This window comes from Rhopilema esculentum, chromosome 5 (assembly GCF_057945365.1).
Source record: "Rhopilema esculentum isolate cy_ngs chromosome 5, ASM5794536v1, whole genome shotgun sequence".
Taxonomy (NCBI): Eukaryota; Metazoa; Cnidaria; class Scyphozoa; order Rhizostomeae; family Rhizostomatidae; genus Rhopilema; species Rhopilema esculentum.
Genome location: NC_142819.1, coordinates 4,376,133 through 4,399,104, shown reverse-complemented (window position 1 = coordinate 4,399,104; position 22,972 = coordinate 4,376,133). Strand labels below are relative to the sequence as shown.

Below are 22,972 nucleotides of genomic sequence, written 5' to 3'. Positions count from 1 at the left end.
CGAGCATCGTCATGCAGAAATAAGATATGAAAACAGTTTTGGTTAAATAACAGAATGATCAAGGGACGCAACAAAAACCAAACGTTGTTACAGAACAGTACATTAATTAATATTTCAAATAACACGCTTCTCTTTACAATTATGAAACTTTCTTTGCTGCACTTGAGATCATAAGATACAGCGCATGTATAATTCCAGATTTTACCATGTACACACAGCATCATTCAGATTCATTTTAAAACATAATGTTTGCATCTAAGCAGTGGCAGCCATCTTGGCCTGTTCCTCTTCATATTTCGCCATTCTCTCTTCAAGTTCAGGACGGAAGTGTCGAATTAATCCCTTAATATAACAAAGGCATGATATTAGCATGGATCAACAACGCAAAACAGACATTCAAATATAAATCCATATACTAAAGCTAAAAACCAGATCAGTTTTAAGTATTCATGCATTTTAACCATTTTTCAGAAAATAGACAAAAAACAAGAACCACTTCGACTAAAGGCATCCTCTGGCGCAAAGCATAATTTAAGACGATAATCTGATAGCTGATGGATAAAACCCTTCAGCTCAGATATGCTAGATTAATTTTCAAATGTAGTTGAAACTTTTTAATGCCTCTACACTTCAAATCTTAGTTCTTTAATATTACAATATCACGATTCCGTTGCAGTCTATATAACCACCGTCTTCGTTCATACTACACATAAAATGACTTGGCATTTTAGCTTCTCATTTAATATTAGCTGCAATCAACAAACCCTTGATTTAAGAATGACTACATTCAAATGCATCAGAAAACCTTCAGGTTTAATAAAACAGCTAAAATATTTCACTTCAAATATAATAATAGTGGTAACTAGCTTCTAAATCTCTATATTTCATCCCATAAAGCAAAGCATTTTACCATACACGGGGTCCTGTGTCGCAGAAAATTTTCAAAGCTACGCACCAGACATGAGGTAATGTTTATATACACAATGGTGTTGATTGTAAACATTCAAATATATGGCAAACATTGATGCAAAACAAAGTACTTTGATAATGAGACATACCTGCACAGGCCAGGCAGCGGCATCACCTAATGCACAAATTGTATGACCCTCAATCTGCTTACTCAGTTCCTGTTCAAATTGTTGAATGCAAAGTCGTGAGAAAGTAGGTACAAAGGCTATAGACAATGGAATTCCAGAAGATCATAAACAATTACAAGTAAGCCTTCTTGAGCAAAGGTATCAGGTTTGAGAATAACACAGAAGAGTTGAAAAATATCATTGCATGCAAAGCATTCTATGATGAAACTCTATGATGAAATTCTATAATCAAAACCATTCTATGATGAAAAATGACCATTCTCGACTAAAAAAGCTAGATTTTTCTATCTGGGCATCTAAACTATAACGCGGAACATACTTAATGAAATCTACTGTTACTTTGATCTCATTCATTTCCATCAGACATAGTATTTTTATTGTACGTATCATTTTAATCGTACAAAGCATTTTCATCGTACATGCATGATTTAACATATCGATGAATTCTAAGTATACAAACAAACAAGTCCATATTGCAAGAAAACAGATTAAAAATATTACTGCACAAACTTAAAAATTGATAACTGAAATTTACTCTCTCTGAAAATCTGAAACAGAACTCACCCATATCATATCGATTTCGTCAGGTTTAGCTTTGCCCTCAACTGTGAAAATATAAACAAAAAATTCTAAATTGAAACGGAAAAACATAAGCGAATTTCGTCGGATAGCAGTGCATTCAATGTCAATATTTTAGTGATAGAACGGAGGAAGACAAAACTGAAGGGCAAAGAAGCAAGATAAAGGCAGCAAGTTCCATGGGGAAGAGTCAATCATCTTTGTCATATAAAAAAGCATCCGTTTTTCATTGTTGGCTTTTCGTAAGAGCATGAAACTCCAGATGTGGGCGTATGGAAAAAAGTCCTTCATAAAGAGTTGAACAGGGTAGTGGGCAGCCATTATGGGCAGCCATTATGGGCAGCCATATTCGTTTCTGTCCATATTTTGATGATGGGATGTTTCCGAAAATAATGGAGCATTGCTCTTTTCTATGTAAAATTTTGTGATGAGATTAAGAGAAAGAATAGACGATATAGAGGAACAGACACAGCACGGAATTGGGACAGTCTTATCACACCCTGAGTTTTGAATTAAAACTGACGCAAAAGAGAAATTAAAACTGAGGCTATGACAAGCTAATCCTCGAGGAACGCCCAGCAAAAGAAATGGTTTTAACATTAAACTGATTTTACTGAATGTACCTAACACATGGCAAAAATGACTCATTTATGTGGTCTACTTCACTTACCAAACCGGTATAGAATTTTCGTCATCCAGCCAGTTCCTTCCCTACATGGAGTGCACTGAGGGGAAATACAAGAGCAATTGATTAGGGTACACTGTGCCGATGATTTTCATTGAAAGGGAAATGTATAAATGTAAAAAACACGAGGCAAGTCGACTCTATTTAAAATCTGTGAAAAGCAGACACGAATTTCTAGTGGAACTGAACAGTACCTGTGTATTTAGGCTTAACTGAGAACTTAACCTTTCATCAATACTTTTGGAGCTATGTAAGCTTTAAAATATGTTATGAACCAGATTCATAAAATATTTAAGAATAGAAAAAACGAAAAGAATAAATGACCATAGTTCGTTATAGTGAACTGATTAATAACAAGGCTATAGGTTATAGAAATAAACTTAACAGCAATCGATAGATACTCAACGGGTTTGAACCATCATTTAGTCAAGAATTGACCATGACTGTGAGTCCACTCACACCCTCACTGATCGGCTTATATTGAATAACAGATGGCTTAAGCCACTTTTGATATACATATGATGTAATGAATTCATAGCATTCATTCAATTTTCCGAAACTAATATTGCCAATTGGAACAGAAACTCTGCTTTGTTCTAGATTTAATTCTGCTAACGCTTCAGTTCAGAATACTGATCATAGAAAGTATTTTAACAGACTCAGTCAGACCTGCAATACCAAAACGTCAAATGCAATAAAAAATGATCAGTCATCATGCACACTTACCTGGCCACAGCTCTCGTGTTGATAGAACTTTAACAATCGAGCAATGCAGTTGACGACATCAGCCTAGGAATGGATCATTTAATTACTTACAAAAGGCCTAATAATTTCATTTCCTGTTTCCAAAAATTTGCTTTCTAGATCCTTATAGGAACAGGCTCTACAACTTTGGTGGCTGTAGATCGCGATAAGGTGATAGGTTTTATCAACTAATCGATCAACCAGATCACTGAGTTATCAATGATTCACACACTTATTTGTTATGTTATAGGCTACTTAAATGAATGAAAAACCACACAAATGTGAAAATGAGTCAAACCTGTTGATTCATGACAATCACAGCTCCTGTTCCCAGTCCTGATTGACAAGCAATCAACGAGTCAAAATCCATCAATGCTTCTTCGGCAACACTGAAAATCGATCGATCAAAAATAACTGAAGACCAAACATGATCAACAGCAGCTTCTCAGATAAATTCTAGCACTTAGAAGACACAAGACAATTCTAGATAAGAAAGCCTATTTAATCAACAAACGGAAAGCATAAAAAATTCACCTTCTAGGAATTAACGGGACAGAGGAGCCACCAGGGATAACAGCTTTTAGATTCTCCCATCCACCTAGAGCGATAGTTTGAATTATCATATTGGCATTTCATTAAATGTAAAATGCAGCAGCTTTCAGTTTTCATTGACAAATATACCTAAGTATATATCAATACAATTACTAACATTACCTAAATTAAAATACATAAGACGATAATACATACTACACAACAACAAGAAACATGGACATACACTAAATAAACTAACGTAATAGGAAAACATAACAAGACATTATGTATTTAGATATATTAGTCTAAGGAGAAGCTCTCTAATAGATAAACTAATCGAGAGAGAGCCCCCATCTAAAACTAAAGACGAAAAACAGCAAAAGTTTGCGATTCTAGATTTGTGATTTAGATTATTAGAAGTTTCTTGCTTTCTCTGTTTTTGTGGCTCAAAGTTTGAAGGCCTTTAAGCCTTGATAGTCATACCTAATCTTTTGAACAGAGCGAGCCACTTTGAAATCGAAAACAAAATTTTGTTTATAGCTGTTACAAACGCATGTATCGAAAGGGTAGAGAAAAAGGGTAACTCGTATGCGGAAAATAAAGAACTCAAAGTGGGGCTAAGGCTTGCGTATATTTCGACTCAGAGATGAAGGGTAAGGATGATATCTAATTAATCTCAGACTAATTTAGGCTACAAACTATCTTCGCTGTTGTTTTATGACATTAGAAGTAGAAACAGCGAAAACTCTATGCAGGCTGCCCCAGATTAGGCATAAGGCAGTGAATAAAATTGATGCTTTCGGAAGCTAGGTTGTGCGATTATGGGGTTTGCGATTAGTTCCTTAAGACCAGTATAAACAAAACCGTATTCAAATTTACAGGGACGATATCATACCGTTTGATCTTTCGTTTATATGCAGTGACGTAGATAGGAAATTTCATGGGAGGGGCGATAAATTGAGATTTTCCGACAAAAATCTAACAAAAAAATTCATTTTTTCCATAAATTTGAACTTTAAATAACGACAATAAAAGCGAAATAAAACAGGAGATCAAGCTTTATCATTTACTGAAATTAAAGCGCTATAGACCAAACTACTTTTTTTAAGTGCCATATACCTTATTGAAAGAAATTGCCCATCTTGCTCAGGACAACGAAAGAAATCGCTATATTCAGCTTAAATCTTTCATCTAGATATCAAATAGACAATCATGGTATATTTCCGACAAAATTAGAAATTTTCCGACAGAAGAGCTGTTTAGCTTCACAGAGAGGCCTTTCGCCCCCGCTGACCACCCCCCCAAATCTTTTTCGCGAATGCCTACACGGAGAACCTGATAGGCAGTGGCATCGCGTGGCCATTCTCGCTGGGGGTGTAAAAGATGCAAAACCATATTTTACCGACAGAAATTATTTAGTTACATTAATATTTTGTGATAAATTTAATTCTACAGACGAGTTCTCTGAAAGTTGGGCGGTGTACAACCCCCCTCCCCACACACACACCCCCCGCACGCTACGCCCCTGCTGATGGAGTATAAAATGAAAACGGATTATAACCAGGCACGAATTATTTCTCTCACTACTGCTACACCAACTGTGACCATTGAAACCTTTTGGCCACATGCCACTGGTCCACCTTGGGACACCAGGATAAACAGAGAACTGCTACTAAATATAGTAAATCGTTGTTGAAAAGTTGTGCCTATAGATAGCGTGAATTAAACAAAGCCTAAACAAATACACAAACAGGAAATGACTTTAAATACGCCGTGTCCCTAAAATAATTGTATGAGAGAGCGGGATAGCATCAAATCCACAGAGCAAAGCAAAGTTAACAAATCGAGATAAAAATGAAAGGGACAAAATGAAGTGGGTCAAAGAGAATAGATTGGATTTTAAAACAGTTTAAAATTCTTTTATTGCGAAGGATTAGCTCATAAGTTACGGTCTGGAAGAGTAATTCGAGTATTTGTCGAAAAATAGATGAGCTGAATCTAAACAAAAGGGAATTTATAGGGTTGTTGATTCCCCACAACCGTGGACCAACGAGGCGCCTCGAATGAATGAGTGAACAATGGCAAGGTAACGCCACAGATGAAAAAAATAAAAACGGTTGCTAAATATTTTATCAGGGCGATTAACCACGGGAGATGTTGGTAATGGTAACATAGCATGGAGTGGCTACATGCTGGTGAACGGGGGGTCATTCATACACAACGCACAGCTATTTCAAGATGGCGATTTATACTATCAAGTATAGAAAGTTTTGCACTAAATATGGAATAAACAACCGAAGAAAAAGGTGAAATGAATAGCAAAAAGGGCTGCAGTCACACAACTTTTAGCAGCTTGAGGACTCGATAAAAAGCTGCAAGAAACTCTACAACAGAGTTGCATTTTGCATTCCAATATCTCCAACTTGGTTTAATAATATTGTTTGGCTAAAATTTGCTCCAAATTTTGGCAAATTTTTGTTAAAAATTAGTCAGAATAGTAATATAGTTTCGGTTGTTGGTTATAAAATAACTACATTGAATGCCATGCGTTCAAGGCAAAGAATAGGTTTCGATAATGATAAATGTGTCGAACTTTGAACTCCTCATAAGATTAAAGGCTTTTGGGACGAGAAAAACAGAAGGGTAGGTTTTGTCTACCAACAATACCATTGCTTGAAAAACGAAGGAAGCATAGCCCTTCCCCTGGCATTATTTTTGGAGTCTCCGCCAGCTCACTGGAACATTGAAATGACAAAAGAGATAAGCAGCTAATTTCTTCACCCCCGTCTATGTTTAAGGGTCAAGTGTGGGATATTGTATCACATTTCGATCACGCGGAAATCGACAGGACTGTCGATTAGACTCGCTTCTGGTAGAGCTATTTCAGTTTTGAGTTGCGAGAATGGCAACTGACAAGATGACACTCAAGTTGCTGTTTTCTCTAGTTCTTTGCACGGCGATATGCCTTGCCGAAGACCCGGAGGAAAAAATGACAGTACCAGAAATAATAAAGTTTTGGGGCTACCCAGCAGAAACCTATGCAACTATAACACAAGATGGCTACGTGTTGACGATGCATCGCATACCGTATGGTAAGGCTGGTCGTGGAAAATCTAATCGCCCTGTCGCGTTTCTGCAACATGGTTTACTGTGTTCTTCGAGCAACTGGGTGACAAACCTGCCTGAACAGTCTCTGGCCTTCATGCTTGCTGACGCTGGCTATGATGTCTGGATGGGAAATGTACGAGGCAATACATACTCGACAGCTCACGTTGAGTACGCAAGAAACGATTCGCGCTATTGGGCGTTCAGCTGGGATGAAATGGCCAAATACGATCTACCTGCGATGATAAATCATGCTCTTTTCATATCCGGACAAAAAAGCTTGTATTATGTCGGCCATTCACAAGGGACAATGATGGCCTTCTCGGGGCTTTCGATGAACAAAGAGCTTGCTGACAAAGTAAATATCTTCTTTGCCCTAGCACCCGTGGCAAAAGTGGCTCACACAAAAAGCCCAATAAGATACCTTGCTTATTTTACACCTCTCATCAAGATAATGTTTGGAGAGTTGGGCGTCGAAGATTTCATGCCATCAACAAAACTTGTGCAATGGTTGGCTGAAAAGATGTGCCCCGAAGAGGCAACAGTATGTGACAACATTTTGTTTCTTCTCAGTGGATACGATATATCCAACCTTAACAAAACAAGAGTTCCTGTTTATTTCAGCCACACCCCTGCTGGCACTTCTGTGCAAAATATCCTTCATTATGGTCAGATGATACTGAGTCAAAAGTTCCAGGCATACGATTATGGGACAGAGAAGAATTTGGTGAAGTATGGAAAAACAAGCCCCAGGCAATATTCCCTGAAAGATCTTAAAACGCCTGTTTATGCATACTCTGGTGGCCAAGATTGGTTGGCAGACCCTCAAGATGTGAAATGGCTCATGTCACAGGTCCCACATCTAATAAAGCACCGAATGATTGCCAAATACAACCATCTCGACTTCATATGGGGAGAAGACGCACACAGCAAAGTGTATCACAGCATTATTCGAACGATGGCCAAGTATGAACGGCAAAAACAAGGAGAAATCAAGCATAAGAAAAGAAATGGCAATTGAATGAAGGGATTTGAACTGTATATTCTTGCAAACTTTTGTTATAAAATTTGATGACTTCCTAATTCATTTGAGTGCGAGACACCTACATTAAAAGACGTTGTGAATCAAAACATACAAATCTTTTCTCTATTCTGCATTATGTCTTTCGTGTTTTCAGTAAATGGCTTATGCTTGATTGATCACTTTTCAGAATTCCTCGTCCCTTAAAAACTTCTTTACTTTAGCATTCGACTTAGAAATAAACTGCAATCTTTCGAAACAAGATTATAAGGAAAATATTATTGAAAACACAAAGGCAAAGAGGATTAATACTTTAAAAAAGACTTATGGCAAACAGGTATAAGCCAAAACTATCGGGGCAAACTGTTGTTCACAACACCGAAGGAGCTGAGCTGCAGAACAGAAATACGGGGGGAGTTGCAACGGATAACTGCAACAATCGAGAGGTTTTCAATATATACCACCGTAGCCTGAGTGCAGCCTCTACGCTTTTAACAAAAAGGTAGAGGGTAGCTCTTTCTCAAGAGCGGAGAGGCGGCACGCAGGCTAATACCACCGTGTTGTGTTAAACATAGAGAGGAAACCTCGCAAAACTAAAGCAAATCGCCTCTTTTTCTTCTAGATTTTCTGCGAAAAGTATTAAAAGGACTTTTCCGTCGGTTAACCCTGCCCCTTCTTTCAGTGGTTGCTCCCAATTGCATGCACTGAATGAAAGTCAGAACAAGCAACTTAAACTTCACAGGGGGATTGAAAAATCAAATCCTGCCTTGAAAACACTGACTATCGCTATAAGAAAAAGGATTACATATTAATTTAGATTGACTTCACGGCTGAAAGGAATCTTGTGCAAGAATGACCTCAAAAACTTCGGCAATGATTTTTTACTTTTCTAATGATTTCATATTCATACACACACAAGCTTTTCAAATGTGGGCACAAAGCCAGCGACAGCAAATATTTCACTAAGCAAAGCAAAAGAATGAGAATGGTTTGCAATTATTTATATTGTATATTCTAGAAATATAAAACGTCTTTTTTTACGAGTGCTGTTCAGAATCTTTCTCTAATCATTGAGGTAGCCTAATCTATAAAAAAATCAAAATAGGGAATTTTGTTTGTGATGAATAAAATTTCTACTAGCTGATTGGTTGCAAATGTAAACAAACACATAGGCTTCTTTACCTTCAAACCAGAGTCTTTTTTTCAAATTTGTTATTTCATTACCTCTTGAACTATTCTTTTGAACTATTGCATGTCAAATGAATTTCGTTGAATTGAAACAGTGAAAATGAGAGAGATTCGATGAAGAGAGTATCATGAGTGGTCCGCTTTCGAGAGATTAATTGTGAAACATATTTCTCTGGGATGGTAGGCATTTATGTCTCTAATGTTGCCTATGGCTTTGATGCTATACCAAAATTTCATTCGTTGGGTTTTTGTTAATATCTCTGACTGTTGCACCTAAAAAGTCTTTGCTAAAAAGAGTACATTCCAGGAAGAGTAAGTCGTTATATGGTTTATATATATTTATTTATATATACCTTAATAGCTTTAAGTGAAAATTTTTATTCATATTCATGGTTTATATATATATTTTAATAGAGGTGGTTCTGGAGGGCCCATCTCTACTATTAGCCCCTTAGTTTTATCTATGACCATGACAACAAACCAAAACTCAGATTTTGGGATAGTTGGAGGGTCATGGTAGCCAACCTTCTGATTGAAGATTGTACCTGATGATGATATATTTTAATAGCTTTAACTATAATCAATAGTATTCAATGTAACCTAGTCGTCGCCCTCCAGTTATACTGATTGCCTATCATAAATATCATAAATACACAGACTTTTGACACTTTATATATAACTTGAAAAATCTGTACGAGCATTTTTGAAAATCAGCCTTGTTAAAAATAGAAAACTTATCAAAATACCAAAATATTTATTTTCTGCAAACGTTTGATAAAAAAGAATGGATAAAAATATACAATATTTTTCCCCAGGAAGAACAAGAGCCAGACAAAAATCTATAAGAGAAATATACTCTCGAATCATTCATTCATTCTAAATACGAGAAAGTGTTTGTGGAAACAGTCCATTGACAGGGCAAAGTACAGAGAACAAGGATAGGGAGAAAGACCTTTGATATCAATTAAGCTAAGGTCGCTCTAAACGATGATGAAAAAATTGCAGTCTAGAGTTACTCAATGAAGCTCTTTTCACTGAATGTGCCGGTTGCTGGAAGGCCTGTTAAAGCAACTACCCATACCTCCTTTAACAGAAATGACTTAATATACAATACACATTTCATAACAGCTCTTAAATGTGTTGTCTGCTGAATGAAAACTCTCTCAAAACTAATCGCATTAACAAGACTTTTTGTTACATTGGAGTCAGCTTGCGAACACAAAGTCTGGTTTATTCAGGGAGTGGGGTATATGAGCTGATAAGAGAGGATATTTTGCACGAATCTCTTGCAAACTCACGCTATTCCAATCATTGTAACTGTTGGGCCGAGACGTAAGGTTTATGTTAAATAAGAAAGCCAATTAAGATAATCAAGAGCAGCGTCTTTTCCTGTGCAGAAAGAAGTATGACGAGCACTGAGCAAAACTGCGTCAAACGAAAGACCAACAACATGCATGCTTGAGGGGGGGGGGGCAACTTTGACGTCATTTAACAGTAATAGAGGAGGCTAAAATCTCTATATTTGCACCGTGATTAATCGCATTAAAATAAAAATGTATATAGTTTTAACCTATTGATTTTGGCATGTGGAGGCTTATGATCGCGCAGGATGCTTATTGCTTTCGCAAATCAATACATTCCATTCAGTATTAACCGAGACTCACCGATAACGCCCCCAGCATGCCTTTCAATCAACTCCTTCAGAGGGATGGACATTTCTTCCTCCACAGTTGTTGGATTATTCACGTGTCCAGAAATATTGAAAAGCTAAAAAGAATATATACCAGCATTCAACGACGGAAATTAAAAATTTAACTGTATGTGTATGCCGAATTTAAATTTTCTATACTTATTCTAGTTGGCAATTGAAACAGACGGCTCAAATCTGATCAGGTTTTAATCCATTCGACTGGCTTTCCTGTAACTATGAAATACAGCATGGTCACTCAAGAATCTCATATTCCTTAGAATTCTAAGCCATGCAATGGCCTGGTAAGGAATAGGGCGGTTGAATGTATTCAGCGTCCTGCCTTCTAAAGCAACAAAAACACAAGACCCCTAACTAAATGTTCGTCTGTAAAAACATGTGAAATGGATCTTGACAATGTCCCAACTGTCCCAAGTCGTCTCCCCCATACTTGTACCATTATTAGAAATTTCAAAGCTAACTTTTTACACCCATTAGTATTAAAGATTTCTTTACATTCCTAACAAATTTAGGCCCAAGTTCAATGGCAAAAATCCACTGACCTTCGTTCCACGGTTCCTTTCTCTTCCAAATGACGCAAACCAATCACCGCCTCTTCGGCAAATTGTCTAAAAACAAACATTCATTTTCATTTCCATGTTTCAAACAATTGCGATAGTATTCTGCCACTGAAAAAGACATTAATCGAAACAGTCGACAAAGGTCCTCACACTATCTTAGAATGTCCAACCTGACAAAGCCCAATAGTTAAGAGAATATGACAAAAAAATACTCATCATACATCATAAAATATTGCTCCAATTCAGGCATAATTTTGCTGGACAATGAATGGATTTAATGGGGTGCTGCAATGTATGTGTAAAAACATAACTTTAAATGTTGTACCACGAAAAGATTGTTTACAATTAAGTTTGTGCACTTGATGGTTCAATTTTGAGCTAGTATAAAGGTTCGAGTAAAATACCGGTGCTACTGCAACAGTTTCCACATTTGCCACAGTTGTTGGACAACCAAATAGGCCTAAAACATGAACAGTTCTCCATATAAGATGCGTAAATATAAAGACTAGATGCTCACAGATTAACAAAAATTCAGATGACAAGGTAAATAGAAAAAATTATTAACGTCATCAAGGTACAATAACAATGAGTAATACTGTATCAGAAAAACTTGCAGGAATGGGTACCAAAGTAGAGTCATTGTGCTACTGACTCTGAAATTTTCCCCATGCAACAAGCACTTCAAATTACGGATCGCACATGAAAAGTGACATACAGGAACAAGAAAAGGGAGATAAACCAGCTTTAAAGCTTAATCATTACGATTTTTTATTAAAAAACATCCTTTGAATAAGGCAGCCATCTCCGTAGGAATCGTAAAGAGAACCCAACTTCTACAGAACGCATATGGTTTTGTGCACGTAGTATTTATAACCTATAATCCTGACTCATTATTGAATGTCACATTAGCGAATTGAACGGGATGAAAAACAAAATTTAGGGAACACGTTGGTATAAAAATTGTTGTTTCTAGAATCGTTACCAGCCAAAGGTTAAGGTATTTTTGTCTTATATAACCTTCACTGGGAAAAGAGTATTTGAAAAATTGAAGAAATCTAGCATTGAAGTAAAGTGAAGTGGTCGTTAGCCAACTTTGGTAGAATAGTTGGTAGGCTATTCTACCGACTGTAAACAAGCGCTTCCGGCTACGGACCAGGTACCAAATCATACTCCTGGGTGGAGAAAGGCACATTTTGTGGTAACACCTTGCCCAAGGGTTTGTTCCTTATGCAAAGCACGATAAAGTGACGCAATTTTGTTCTGTAGTACACTTACCGATATCAGCTGGGAATGGAGGCTTCATTCGAGGTTTACCTTGCTTTCCCTCAAGGCTCTCAATTAGGGCCTAGCAGTAAGAATACACAAAATCAAACGATCAAAGAGGCTCTGCTGGAATACATGCCAAGAAACGAAGGGCATATTGGCCTATTTGATCATAAATCTGTTAGCTATTGAAATTTTGGATTACTTGAATATATGTAGATTAAAAGATCCGATGTCAAATAAATTTTTTGGGAGATGCAAAAAATCCTGAATTAGAATTTAGCTTTAAAGGATATTGAAATAAGATTGATTCTCATCTTTGACTCAAGGGTAACATATAAACATAGCTTTAACGATAAAAGAAAAAAGAATAAAACAGGAAAGAAGGAATATCTTCCTGTAAAGATGACTTTTGAAAAAATTAAATCGCTCCCAAATTAGCAGGAATAATATTGCAAAACAGAAGATTAAGCCTAGATCGTTGCCCAGATTTTTGACAGGGGATAGAAAATAGAATCCCCTTTCTTCCATATAGGCCGGTGCATCAGTCATACCTAAAAGCATTAAAATATCGAAAGAATTTAAAGATGCCCAAAGGTACGAGAAACGAAACCTAAAAGAAACTTAAAATATCAGACTTTGCTAAAGAAAGCCAATAATCAAATAAAAACACAAAAGGAGGGCCAGGGAAGAACAAGCAAAGTGAGAGCGCTATACTGATGGTTAAATGCCCTTAATTCATACAAGGAAATAATTTTATCTCTAGACCATTATGAGACCAAAGGACTTCGCAGCATTGTACACAAAACGTATAGTAGAAAAACCATCACGGATAACAAACATTTACAGCTCAGGGCGAATCAATACACTAATTCGACTTACAACCTCGTTTTAGAAATTTTTCCAAACTTAATTGTACGACTTTTTTAAGCTCAGATATGGTTTTATCGCCATAATTTTAGGCTGAATACAATTTTTCATATTGTTTGAGCCTATATTTTAGATTTTACGGAGAAATGAAGTTTGAAAACTTGTAAGGGATTTGACCGCAAAAATCGTTTCGGGGGGGGGGGGACTTTACCCCCCTAGTTGCCAATCACGGTCAAATCCGTTATAAAATTTTCATCTTTAGGTCGTTATAAAATCAATTTCGTGAGCAATAACATTATGAAAACTTCCAAGTAGATTAAAATCATTGCTCTCAATCCGAATCTGAGGTCAAAACTTTTGTACAAAAGAATTTGAAGAATTTTTTGAAAAGAAGGCCGTAACTCTGATGAATTTTCATTTAATTACCATCAAGATACTGCAATTCACAAATGCCTATTCATGGAATATGGTATTGTAATGTACATTATATCATGTGTATAATATTGTAATGTTTAAACTTACAGTTTCCTCTCCGCAAATGTATGCACCAGCACCACGATGCATGAAAATGTCGAAATCATAACCAGTACCACAGGCGTTTCTTCCTATAAGCCCAGCTTTGTAAGCCTCGTTTATTGCCACCTTAGATAGAAAGGAGGTCATCAAATAGAGGCTGGCTAAGCAAAAGCTCAGAAAGAGGGATTGTTTAAAATTCTTCATCAAGGTTATTGAAAAAGAGAGAAATGATTTGAACTTGTTTGAGTGTAGTATATGAAGTAATCTTCAATAAATACATAAAGTATATATATAATTTTTTTCAGATTTAAAAAAATTTTTTTTTCAAAATTCAAATTATAGAGGTAAATTTCAAAGAAAACAGACCTTCTGAAATTTCAGTTACACTACAAAAAATTTGTTTGCTCTTAAACTATATTAGTTTCAATCCAAGTTTAAGAAATATCTTGAAATATTGTGCTCAGTGTGAATTTATCTATAAAAGTACGAGAAAATGTCTTGAGCAACAGGCCCAGTGAAGTAGTCAAAAGAATTAAAATGGAAGGGCGCGAAAAATATCAATGATGTAACGTTTGTATATGACAACTATATTTTCCCGAAAAATTTAGATTCCATGAGAACTTGAGACGGAATATTCTGTCTATATGAAGATTCAAGTTCTCAAAGTTGACTTTGTATTGAGTATATATGAAAGCTCAGCGCGCTTAAGTGAAATTTCAGCAAACAGAGGTAAGTAACTTCTGTAGTTTGCCACTCTCTTCTGTAGTTTGCCACTCTCTTCTGTTTTTTGCCACTGTCTATCCAATTAACTAGAACTGAAAGGGCTACAACGCATACAAACAAAGACAGCTAGTGGTGGTGGATGAAATTGAAAACCATCAAAATATGACAGTTGCAATAATAACCTGCATATTGGAGGCTTCATTGTAAAATTCTCCCCTGATGTAAATATAAGCGGCTCTTGCTCCCATCGATCGTCCGGCAACTAAACAACCTTCTATCAATTTGTGAGGATCATGTCTCATTATTTCTCGATCTTTGCAAGTTCCTGGTTCACCTTCATCAGCGTTGACGACAAGATATTTTGGACGGCCATCGGATGGCTTGTTCATGAACCCCCATTTCATGCCAGCAGGGAAACCTTGGAAAGATCAAATTATGAAGTAAAGTAATAAAAAGCAGCTCGACCTAATTGACAGGCGCCAAATCTTAGCCCATAAATTGAAGTGTGTTCAACATACAATGTCTGCCAAAGGTTCATGGAACACCCAGCAGTTTGTGCTGTATCTTTTATTCCTTTTGCAAAATATATTACTACTTTCGCCCCTTCCCCTAGAACAATGTTGATAGTTTAGACAAATATGGTAAAGAATCAACAAAGGTACTTCCTAATTTCTCAAACCGTTTAAAGTAAACAAACATTATCCTTGGACAACCAACAGAGGGACGGCTGAATTTGACCTTTGAAGCTGACATCAATGTTCCAAGACTTTTGGCAGGCATGTAGTTAACATATAACAATAAAGAATGCAAGTTTTTCTGGGCAACCGACAAAAAATTAATTTGATAACATTTATCGTCAAATATTCTTCAGATAGGAATCATTAACCCTGCAACTCCAGTATACTCCTTTGAAGTAAGATCAAAGGGCAATTTGACTTTCTTCGTGGTGATTAACTGTAGACCACTGCAGCTTCATTAAAAGAAACAACAGAAATAATGCTTTGCTTAGGCATGGTTCTCAACAAGCAGAGATACTAAGAATTGTGGGAAAATGCTTGTGCTGCTTACCTGCACCGCCCCTTCCTCTGAGTCCAGACTTGCTTACTTCCTTAAGAATCCAATCAGTTCCTTTCAACAAGATCTCTTTGGTTTTATACCAGTCACCCTAAGAAAGCACAACAAATAGCGTAAGAATATATGCACAAAAGGCTGATTGAGTTATATTTGTAAATTACACGTCTAGCGTTTTTAAAGATGCTTATCAATATTGACTATACACTATACTTTGATTTAAATCCAAGCAGTACTTCGCAAGGTCGATTAGCCGTTGCATAACATTGAAAATATCAACAGCATTAAACAAAACGCCACATTCCTCACCGTAGGTTGCCTCAAATGCAAGCAAATAATAAACCGGAGTATGATATCAAGACAAATATCAAATTAAGATATGAAAGATAATTTCCTTAAAAATGCCTAAAACTCTTCCAAAGTTGATTTGTATATAAAAAACTATTCAAAAGAGACTTTACTTAATCAAAATGAAAAATCATACCCTTGCAAGAGCACCCTTAAGGTGCCAGTCATGTCTTCCATACAAATTTGTGAAGATTCTATCATCATCCTAGAAGGGAAAATAAGGCCAATTTATGAAATTTAAAATGGATAGAAACATAGGTACAGCTAAAAGTAAGATATCTTTGATGTTAAAAATAAAACTTTTAAAAAGATCTTTGACAGGCATTGAAAAAAAACTTCAGCCACTGGGGTTTCAAGTTAAGGAACTGTCTGGCAAAAACGAAAACCTTTCGTAGAATAACAAAAAGATCTGCCAGATAGTAGGTTTAATGTTCTTAGCCATTAGAAGTTGGTAGACAATGGAGTAATTGCTAGAATGTGATTAAACTATTAGGCTGGCACCATGCCTTTGAAACTAGATTATTCATAACCATAAACACTAACACCATTCATAACCATAAACACATACTTCACAAGAACATTTATAAAAAATCTACCTTTTTATTAAAAGCTGCAAATCTACATTTGGTACTAAAAAATTGGATGGGAAATTTTCGTTTTCTAAATTGGATGAAAGAACGTTTATTGGACACTTATCAACTTATGCTGCAATAAAAACCCCTTAGGGAAATTTAGTAGCATCAGGCACTCATCCCTGTTATCCAGAGATTTATTAGGAGAACGAGGACTACAAACTATTTGTTTCCATCTTGGGTAATGCTAATGAGCAATAATTTTACTGATTAGCGACCTGTAGATTGAAATTTTTATAGGCTGCCTTTTGACTCAAAGTAAAACTTTGCATTTACCTTGAGCTTCGATAGAGCCAGACTAAATCAATATAATCAAATCTGATGTCCTACTTGATCGTTTCATTTAAAAGGGGGGAAGATTATAAACAACTCTCCAAATTTCATGCCTATAGATTCCAAACCACGCACTGTTTCTTATGAAGCACAAAAACTTACTACAAAATTGCATGTCTAGCATTATTCAAGTATGCAAAACTATATTATCAGTTGGAGTTCTGACCATTATTATAATTAGACCAGACACTTTCTTCAGTTGACATGTGTCACTGTAATGTATTACATTTTGCAGCATTACATACCAATAGATGCAGGAAAATTATATCACAGTATAAGGGTACTAATTTTAACTCAACTCCTCTAACATGTCAAAAATTATTTATCATATTTAATCTATCTTCTTTATCATAATAGCAATCACATCCTTATATACTTCAACATTATGAAAACAACTATTTCATTGGTCTGTTATAAGGTGCACAGTTGTAGATGCTTTGGTGTATACAACAGGACAGTTCTAAGTTGCCTTTATACTTCAACAAAAAACATGTAAGCTACAAATATAATGAACTTTCATTTATGAGTGTAAAGTACAGCTGTAGAAAAAGCTTTAATTATTACACTCACAGTATCCTTCCAAGTTTTAAGATTGTTGTCTTGATTTTGACATATCTTACTCATTCTTCAGTCATGACATGTGTAAACTTTGGTCAATCAACAGTTACATAATTTCACAAAAACTTTAGATGTTTAAAAATATTATTCAATGACAATTAAATAAAGTTACATGAATTCATACCTTAAGAGGGCCAAATTTCGTTTTCTGGAAGAAAAAATAAAGATCATGTTAACTATTTGATCATATTCATGTGCTTGATGTTGTATAGGTAGTGTTGTTATACCTCTGGGGGTAGAACAAGACAGTTCCTAATTCTTACAAGACAAAACAACACAACACAGAGTTTCATGGTTCATGATATAATTAAGCTTGGAGAAATATTTCGAGATTTTGTAGCACAATAAACTTCACTGTCTAGATATCAATTCAATGCATAGCTTGACCATATAAATTTTCTCGAGATAAGCATTTGATATTTAGTCAAAAGTATTCTAATGAGTCACAGAGTCCCCAATGAAACTGACAGGCAATAAAAATTTAAAACTTTTAAAGAATAATGCCAAAAGTGCAATTCAGATATTCATTTGATAAAGAAATCCTGAATTTTCAAGTGGCTTCAATGAAGAAGCAGGAAAACTTTTTAACAAAGCAAAACAAAATCCTTGACATTGCAAAATACCAGCCAATACAGCAAAGTATAATCAAAATAGCTTTAAAATAATTACTTGGCTGACTTAACTGTCATTAAAAGGAGCTTCATTCATAACTCACAACTTTGCTTGTGCTATTAGAAACTTATATTGTAGCAACGAATGTTATTTACATTCCTTGTAAAAAATTTAGAGCAAAATTCAGCTAATACTTTGGGAATTAGTCTCAAAGATCAAAACAATAAGATCTAGAACACATTTTTTAAAAATATTGGCAAACAGTTGTTAGGTTTTTGACCCAGTCCATAAAGTGTTAAAGGACAGTGAGACTCTACACCTAGAGAGCAGCTTTTGATTGAACGTTTATACCTTGGGTGCATCAGTAGACTGAAATCTTGCACAAAGCAACTTTCCAGCACATGATGGCAGTAAGTTACCTATAAAAAATGAAAATAAAGGCAATCCTTTAAATCACAACAAAGCAGATTATTCAAAAATCTACAGAAACAGCATGCTAGTTTTAGATTATTTGTGACTAAGCTGACACAATAGAATGTACTAGTTTGTATTGTATATACCATAGCATTCTATTGTACTAGTCTGTAGAGTGTAGTGGCATTCAAAGAGATCTCTAAGTCTAGCATGCACTGTAATATTTAGCGTGCAAGCACTTTCTCACTTATTATATGGTATAGAAACACAAGACTTCCCTTCATTGAGCAATTGTAATTTTGACGTGCAACTTCATTGTTTTAACCTGAGATACTCTGCAATCTGAGATAGCTCTTGAGAAAATGTTTACACAAGTGTGCAATGTTGTCAGCCCTAAGAAAACACATTGAAAAAAAAACAGAGAATATTCTGTGATATACAGAGGGAAAGCATAAATTTTCCAATTGTTTTTTCTCTTGGCTATCGCTCGCCTCAAACGGCCAGGCCTGCATTAGCCAAAGGCTACTCCACTTACCTTCTTAACCATGCTTTCCCTTTTGAACTCTTTGAAAGAAGCAAGCGATCAAAATTCTTATTTTCAAACTTTTTTGGAAAAGGCCGTGTAAAGTTTTTGTTTCTTGGGTACACAAACTGCTACTTAGTTAATCATTTGCTACTTAGCAAACAGGTACACATTTAATTATGAAGCTGCACGGAAAGTTCTACATGGATCATTCCATGTCAATGTGAAACAGTCACATAACCCACCACCTCAGATTTTGATGATTTTTGGTGGACATGTTGAAAACCATGACATGAACATAAACTGAAAATTTCATCTTCATGTCTTTTACTATTAAAAAGTTAGACAAGTTTGAAATTTCAATAATTTTGGCACATTTTTCAATGATCCACCATTTTGAATTTTTGCTATTATTTACTTAAATTAGAACCAATGTAGAAATGATACATTTAAAATGAAAATAAACCAGACAAGCTAATCAACTATGTAGATGTCAAAAACATGATCAAAAATTTCCAGTCACAAACAAAAGTCATTTTAAATATAGAAACAGAAGGGGAAGTTGTTGCCATGGCAATGGCCGGTGAGGATAATGGTGTGAATTTCATCATGTTGCTTAAGTTGGAATGATTTGAGTTTTTAAATTTGATTAGAGTACTAAAGGAACAAGCAAAATAGAAAAAACTGTTAGGGTGTTTTCTTCCTTTATTGAATTATGGCATGTTAAAAATTGCCCAAAATTAGCATTTTCATGCAACAATCGAAGTAAGATATTTTCTCTCTTTTAAGCAATGAGTGTTCAGTAAATCTAAAAAAACAGTGTTGTGCATCTTTTAAAGCTCTGGCTTGAACATCTTACAAATATATGATTCAAAAAGGTCATATTCACTGAGTGTCAATTGATATCAATGCAACAAACTTTCAGTTATTTGACAAATTATGTACATTAAAATCTACAAAATGCTCAATTATATACGTTTTATCTACGGTTCTATTTCAAGAGCATCTTTTGGTTCAAAGGTGTATTGCCTTCCAGTCATTGTTGATGGTTTTGGTAGTTGTACCTTTTTCAGAATGTTTGATGTTGGCACCCAACATATGTCATCACGCCTTGGCCACATAAATGATACACATGGCAAATGTGGATGCAAAAATTTTATGGCAACATCTTTATTCTCACTACTGACTTCAATAGTCACTCCAATCCAGCAATGTGTATCTTACCTGCACACAAGATCCCCGATTTCAATATCGTCATGAGGTTCAATGACAGCTAGATCGAAATCAAACTTGACATCAAATTCAGGGGTTTCTGATATTGTTTTTGCTTCAATCAATGCTTTGGATTGCAGTACAAATTGATGGAACCCCCTAGTTCCTGGAATCGTTTCTGCAGCTGTCACGCGTTTCTTAAGATCTTTTCTTGTCAAGTTGTTTTCCTCCTTTGTAATGTAATAGAAGTTGATTCCTTTGACTTCTGTTTTACAAAATTGAAAAAATGCCTCAACAGAAATAATTTGGTTTTTCATTGGTCGTTGCAGGCTGACTTGAGCAGCTAAACGCTTAACTGTACCTCCAATCCCATCACATGGGGATTTACCATGTCTGGTGGCGAAGAAATTCCACTCACAACTAATTTTAAAGTCTTCCTTATGGTGGCACAAGTTTAAAAAATTCTTGCAGTTCTTATACTGGCCTGCACAACCATCAGAAAAGTAATGGACAACCTTTATGTCCATTGATATCATTTCCCTGGTGCCTTTCAACACATTATATACGAAATGCACATCATGTTCCAGGTCATCGGATAAAAAGCATAATGATGTTGATCCAATGACTCCATCATTTTCTTTGTAGTAAATGACTACCGGATGTAATGTGCATTGCTTCTGGTTCCAGTGATAGCCCTGGACCTCATCTTGGATCACAAATTTAAAGTTTTCTGCAAAGTCTAGTAAAACAATGACTTGGTCCTGATTCAAAGTTTCTTTTAACCTCTTCAAATATGAAGCTTGTGACTTTGCAATAAACGAATGGCTGGTTATTTGATCTAGCTGGCAACACAACTTATCAATAAAATCAGCAACTGGGAGAGTTTGGGAAACCAGTTCAGCTCTATCTTAAATGCTTATGCCAAAAATTTAAATGATACAATGCATCATAGAAACTATCAATAATCCTTTTTAACCACCACTCGTTGCTTGTAAGTCATATGCTGGCCCAAACACAGGCAGGAAACCAATCTCCCTTTACGCCAGCACATTATTTTTTCTCCATATGCCAGTATACCAAGGAAATTATGAAGTCTATGCCAGATTTATCCAGTGTAGGTTGAATTGATTCCACCCTGATTCTTATTGCTTGCAATTATTGTTGAAGACTTAGTCATAAAAGTCACCAGTGCATAAGTCCTGTATTTTAACCAGTGCATCTTTCTTAGTGTAAAAGACAACCAGCGCATAAGTCAACCCTTAATTCTTGGTTGAAATACATGACTTTTAGCAATATTTCATTGCACACTTTGTAGCTACAGTTTGATTTGGTTTTATACCTAATTGTCATAAGAGCTTAGGATATTCATTGAATACCTATTTTATATAGTTTCAAAGTGGTACTCGTTGACTAACGTAATGGTAAAAACACTACTGTTGAAACAAATCTTTGCTTTGCTGTAATGATGGGATTCAACTGTAACTGTAAAACTGGACGGCATACGAGAATGGGGAGGTGGCAATCAAAACGTGTGATTTAAAAAAATGCCAAACCTAGAATTAAGTTATGACTTTAGAAGTAGCGATTTTCTTAAGAATGAGTTTTAAAATCCTTTTTTATAAATTCAAGAGACACTTAAAGTTGTTATGTAACCACTTACGATTTAGGCCAATAAAAAAGTCTGGTATACATTTGCAAAGAATATTGCAATGAAATATATATTTATCACCTTTGTGCGCTTGAGAAAGTAATGTGCAACTCTTCATGCTTCCATATAACAGAATCAGCTCGTAGAAACCAACTGATATTTATATAACTCGTCTTTATCGCCCCTTAGTTCTTCCACTGGAACTGAAGAGAGCAGACCATCTACTCCCAAGGTACTCTGTGTTATATGCACAAAGTATTATGTGCTCCCCCACAGCCACTTGCGGGCAAAATTTACGTTTCATATCCAAGCAGGAAAATCTGTCCAGCAACTGCTGAAAAAAGATAAATGCACTTGATTTCAATCTTGTGCTTGACTGGCGCTTGGAACCTTGTAAAGTAACGAATTCCATTTTAAGAATGGAATAAAGGGCGTGGTCACAAGAATTTTCAGCTCGCTCCGCTTGCAGGGGGCCTCATATTTTGTTTTTATCCCAGGGCTTTTGAAACTTTCGCTTGTCCTGGTTGGAGCTTCCCCAATGCAATGACTGCACTTAGTTTGTTGCTCAATTTGCCATACAGAGGTTTCTCCGGTGAAAAATGTTTCACAATGCTGAAAAGGGGTAAATAAAAAGAGTGTGAACTAAAATCCACAATGTCACAGTAGCAGATTTCGGTGTCCTGGGAGTTTTAAACCACAATAAACTCATCGAAAAGTTGTCAGCAGTTGGATAGTTTTTTGAAATGCGTCCGTACTGAAATGCGAAATGGATACAAATTTATTCGTGTCTTATAGTTGGTTGATTATGTTTTATTATGTTTAGCCACGTACTGTGCACGTGACACAAATTTGTTGGTATATTTGAAGAGGCCCCAATCAACTTTGGGCCCAGGGCCCCAACATACGTAAATGCGGCCCTGTTCTCAGAATAAACTGTCCTGTTTCTTAAATTATGCCTGTTCTGCTAAAAA

The 22,972-nt window shown here is 35.8% G+C and overlaps 2 protein-coding genes across 2 annotated transcripts; one reads left to right on the top strand and one right to left on the bottom strand.

Moving 5' to 3' along the window:
- Window positions 1-84: 84 nt before the first annotated feature.
- Window positions 85-22,240, bottom strand: LOC135689530 (NADH dehydrogenase [ubiquinone] flavoprotein 1, mitochondrial). Its single transcript, XM_065206781.2, has 18 exons — window positions 22,083-22,240; window positions 18,556-18,623; window positions 17,717-17,740; window positions 16,146-16,214; window positions 15,659-15,755; window positions 14,773-15,008; window positions 13,874-13,993; window positions 12,494-12,563; window positions 11,623-11,678; window positions 11,201-11,266; window positions 10,615-10,717; window positions 3,640-3,703; window positions 3,404-3,494; window positions 3,088-3,150; window positions 2,347-2,401; window positions 1,662-1,702; window positions 1,059-1,127; window positions 85-342 (listed from the first exon to the last, which is right to left on the bottom strand). Exons 1-18 carry the CDS (start codon window positions 22,117-22,119, stop codon window positions 256-258), a joined length of 1,416 nt encoding a protein of 471 aa, XP_065062853.1. The 5' UTR covers window positions 22,120-22,240; the 3' UTR covers window positions 85-255.
- Window positions 6,450-7,880, top strand: LOC135689531 (lysosomal acid lipase/cholesteryl ester hydrolase). Its single transcript, XM_065206782.2, has one exon. The coding sequence runs from the start codon at window positions 6,539-6,541 to the stop codon at window positions 7,760-7,762; it is 1,224 nt and encodes a 407-aa protein (XP_065062854.1). The 5' UTR covers window positions 6,450-6,538; the 3' UTR covers window positions 7,763-7,880.
- Window positions 22,241-22,972: the final 732 nt, after the last annotated feature.

Bases quoted from the DNA above. Each gene is read 5' to 3' on its own strand.
- LOC135689531 (XM_065206782.2), top strand. From the start codon at position 6,539: ATGGCAACTGACAAGATGACACTCAAGTTGCTGTTTTCTCTAGTTCTT.
- LOC135689530 (XM_065206781.2), bottom strand. From the start codon at position 22,119: ATGAAGAGTTGCACATTACTTTCTCAAGCGCACAAAG. The intron at 18,624-22,082 runs GTGATAAATATA...CATTTTTTATAG, and splicing joins ACTTTCTCAAGCGCACAAAG to GTAACTTACTGCCATCATGT. The intron at 17,741-18,555 runs GTATAAACGTTC...TTTTTCTTCCAG, and splicing joins AGTCTACTGATGCACCCAAG to AAAACGAAATTTGGCCCTCT.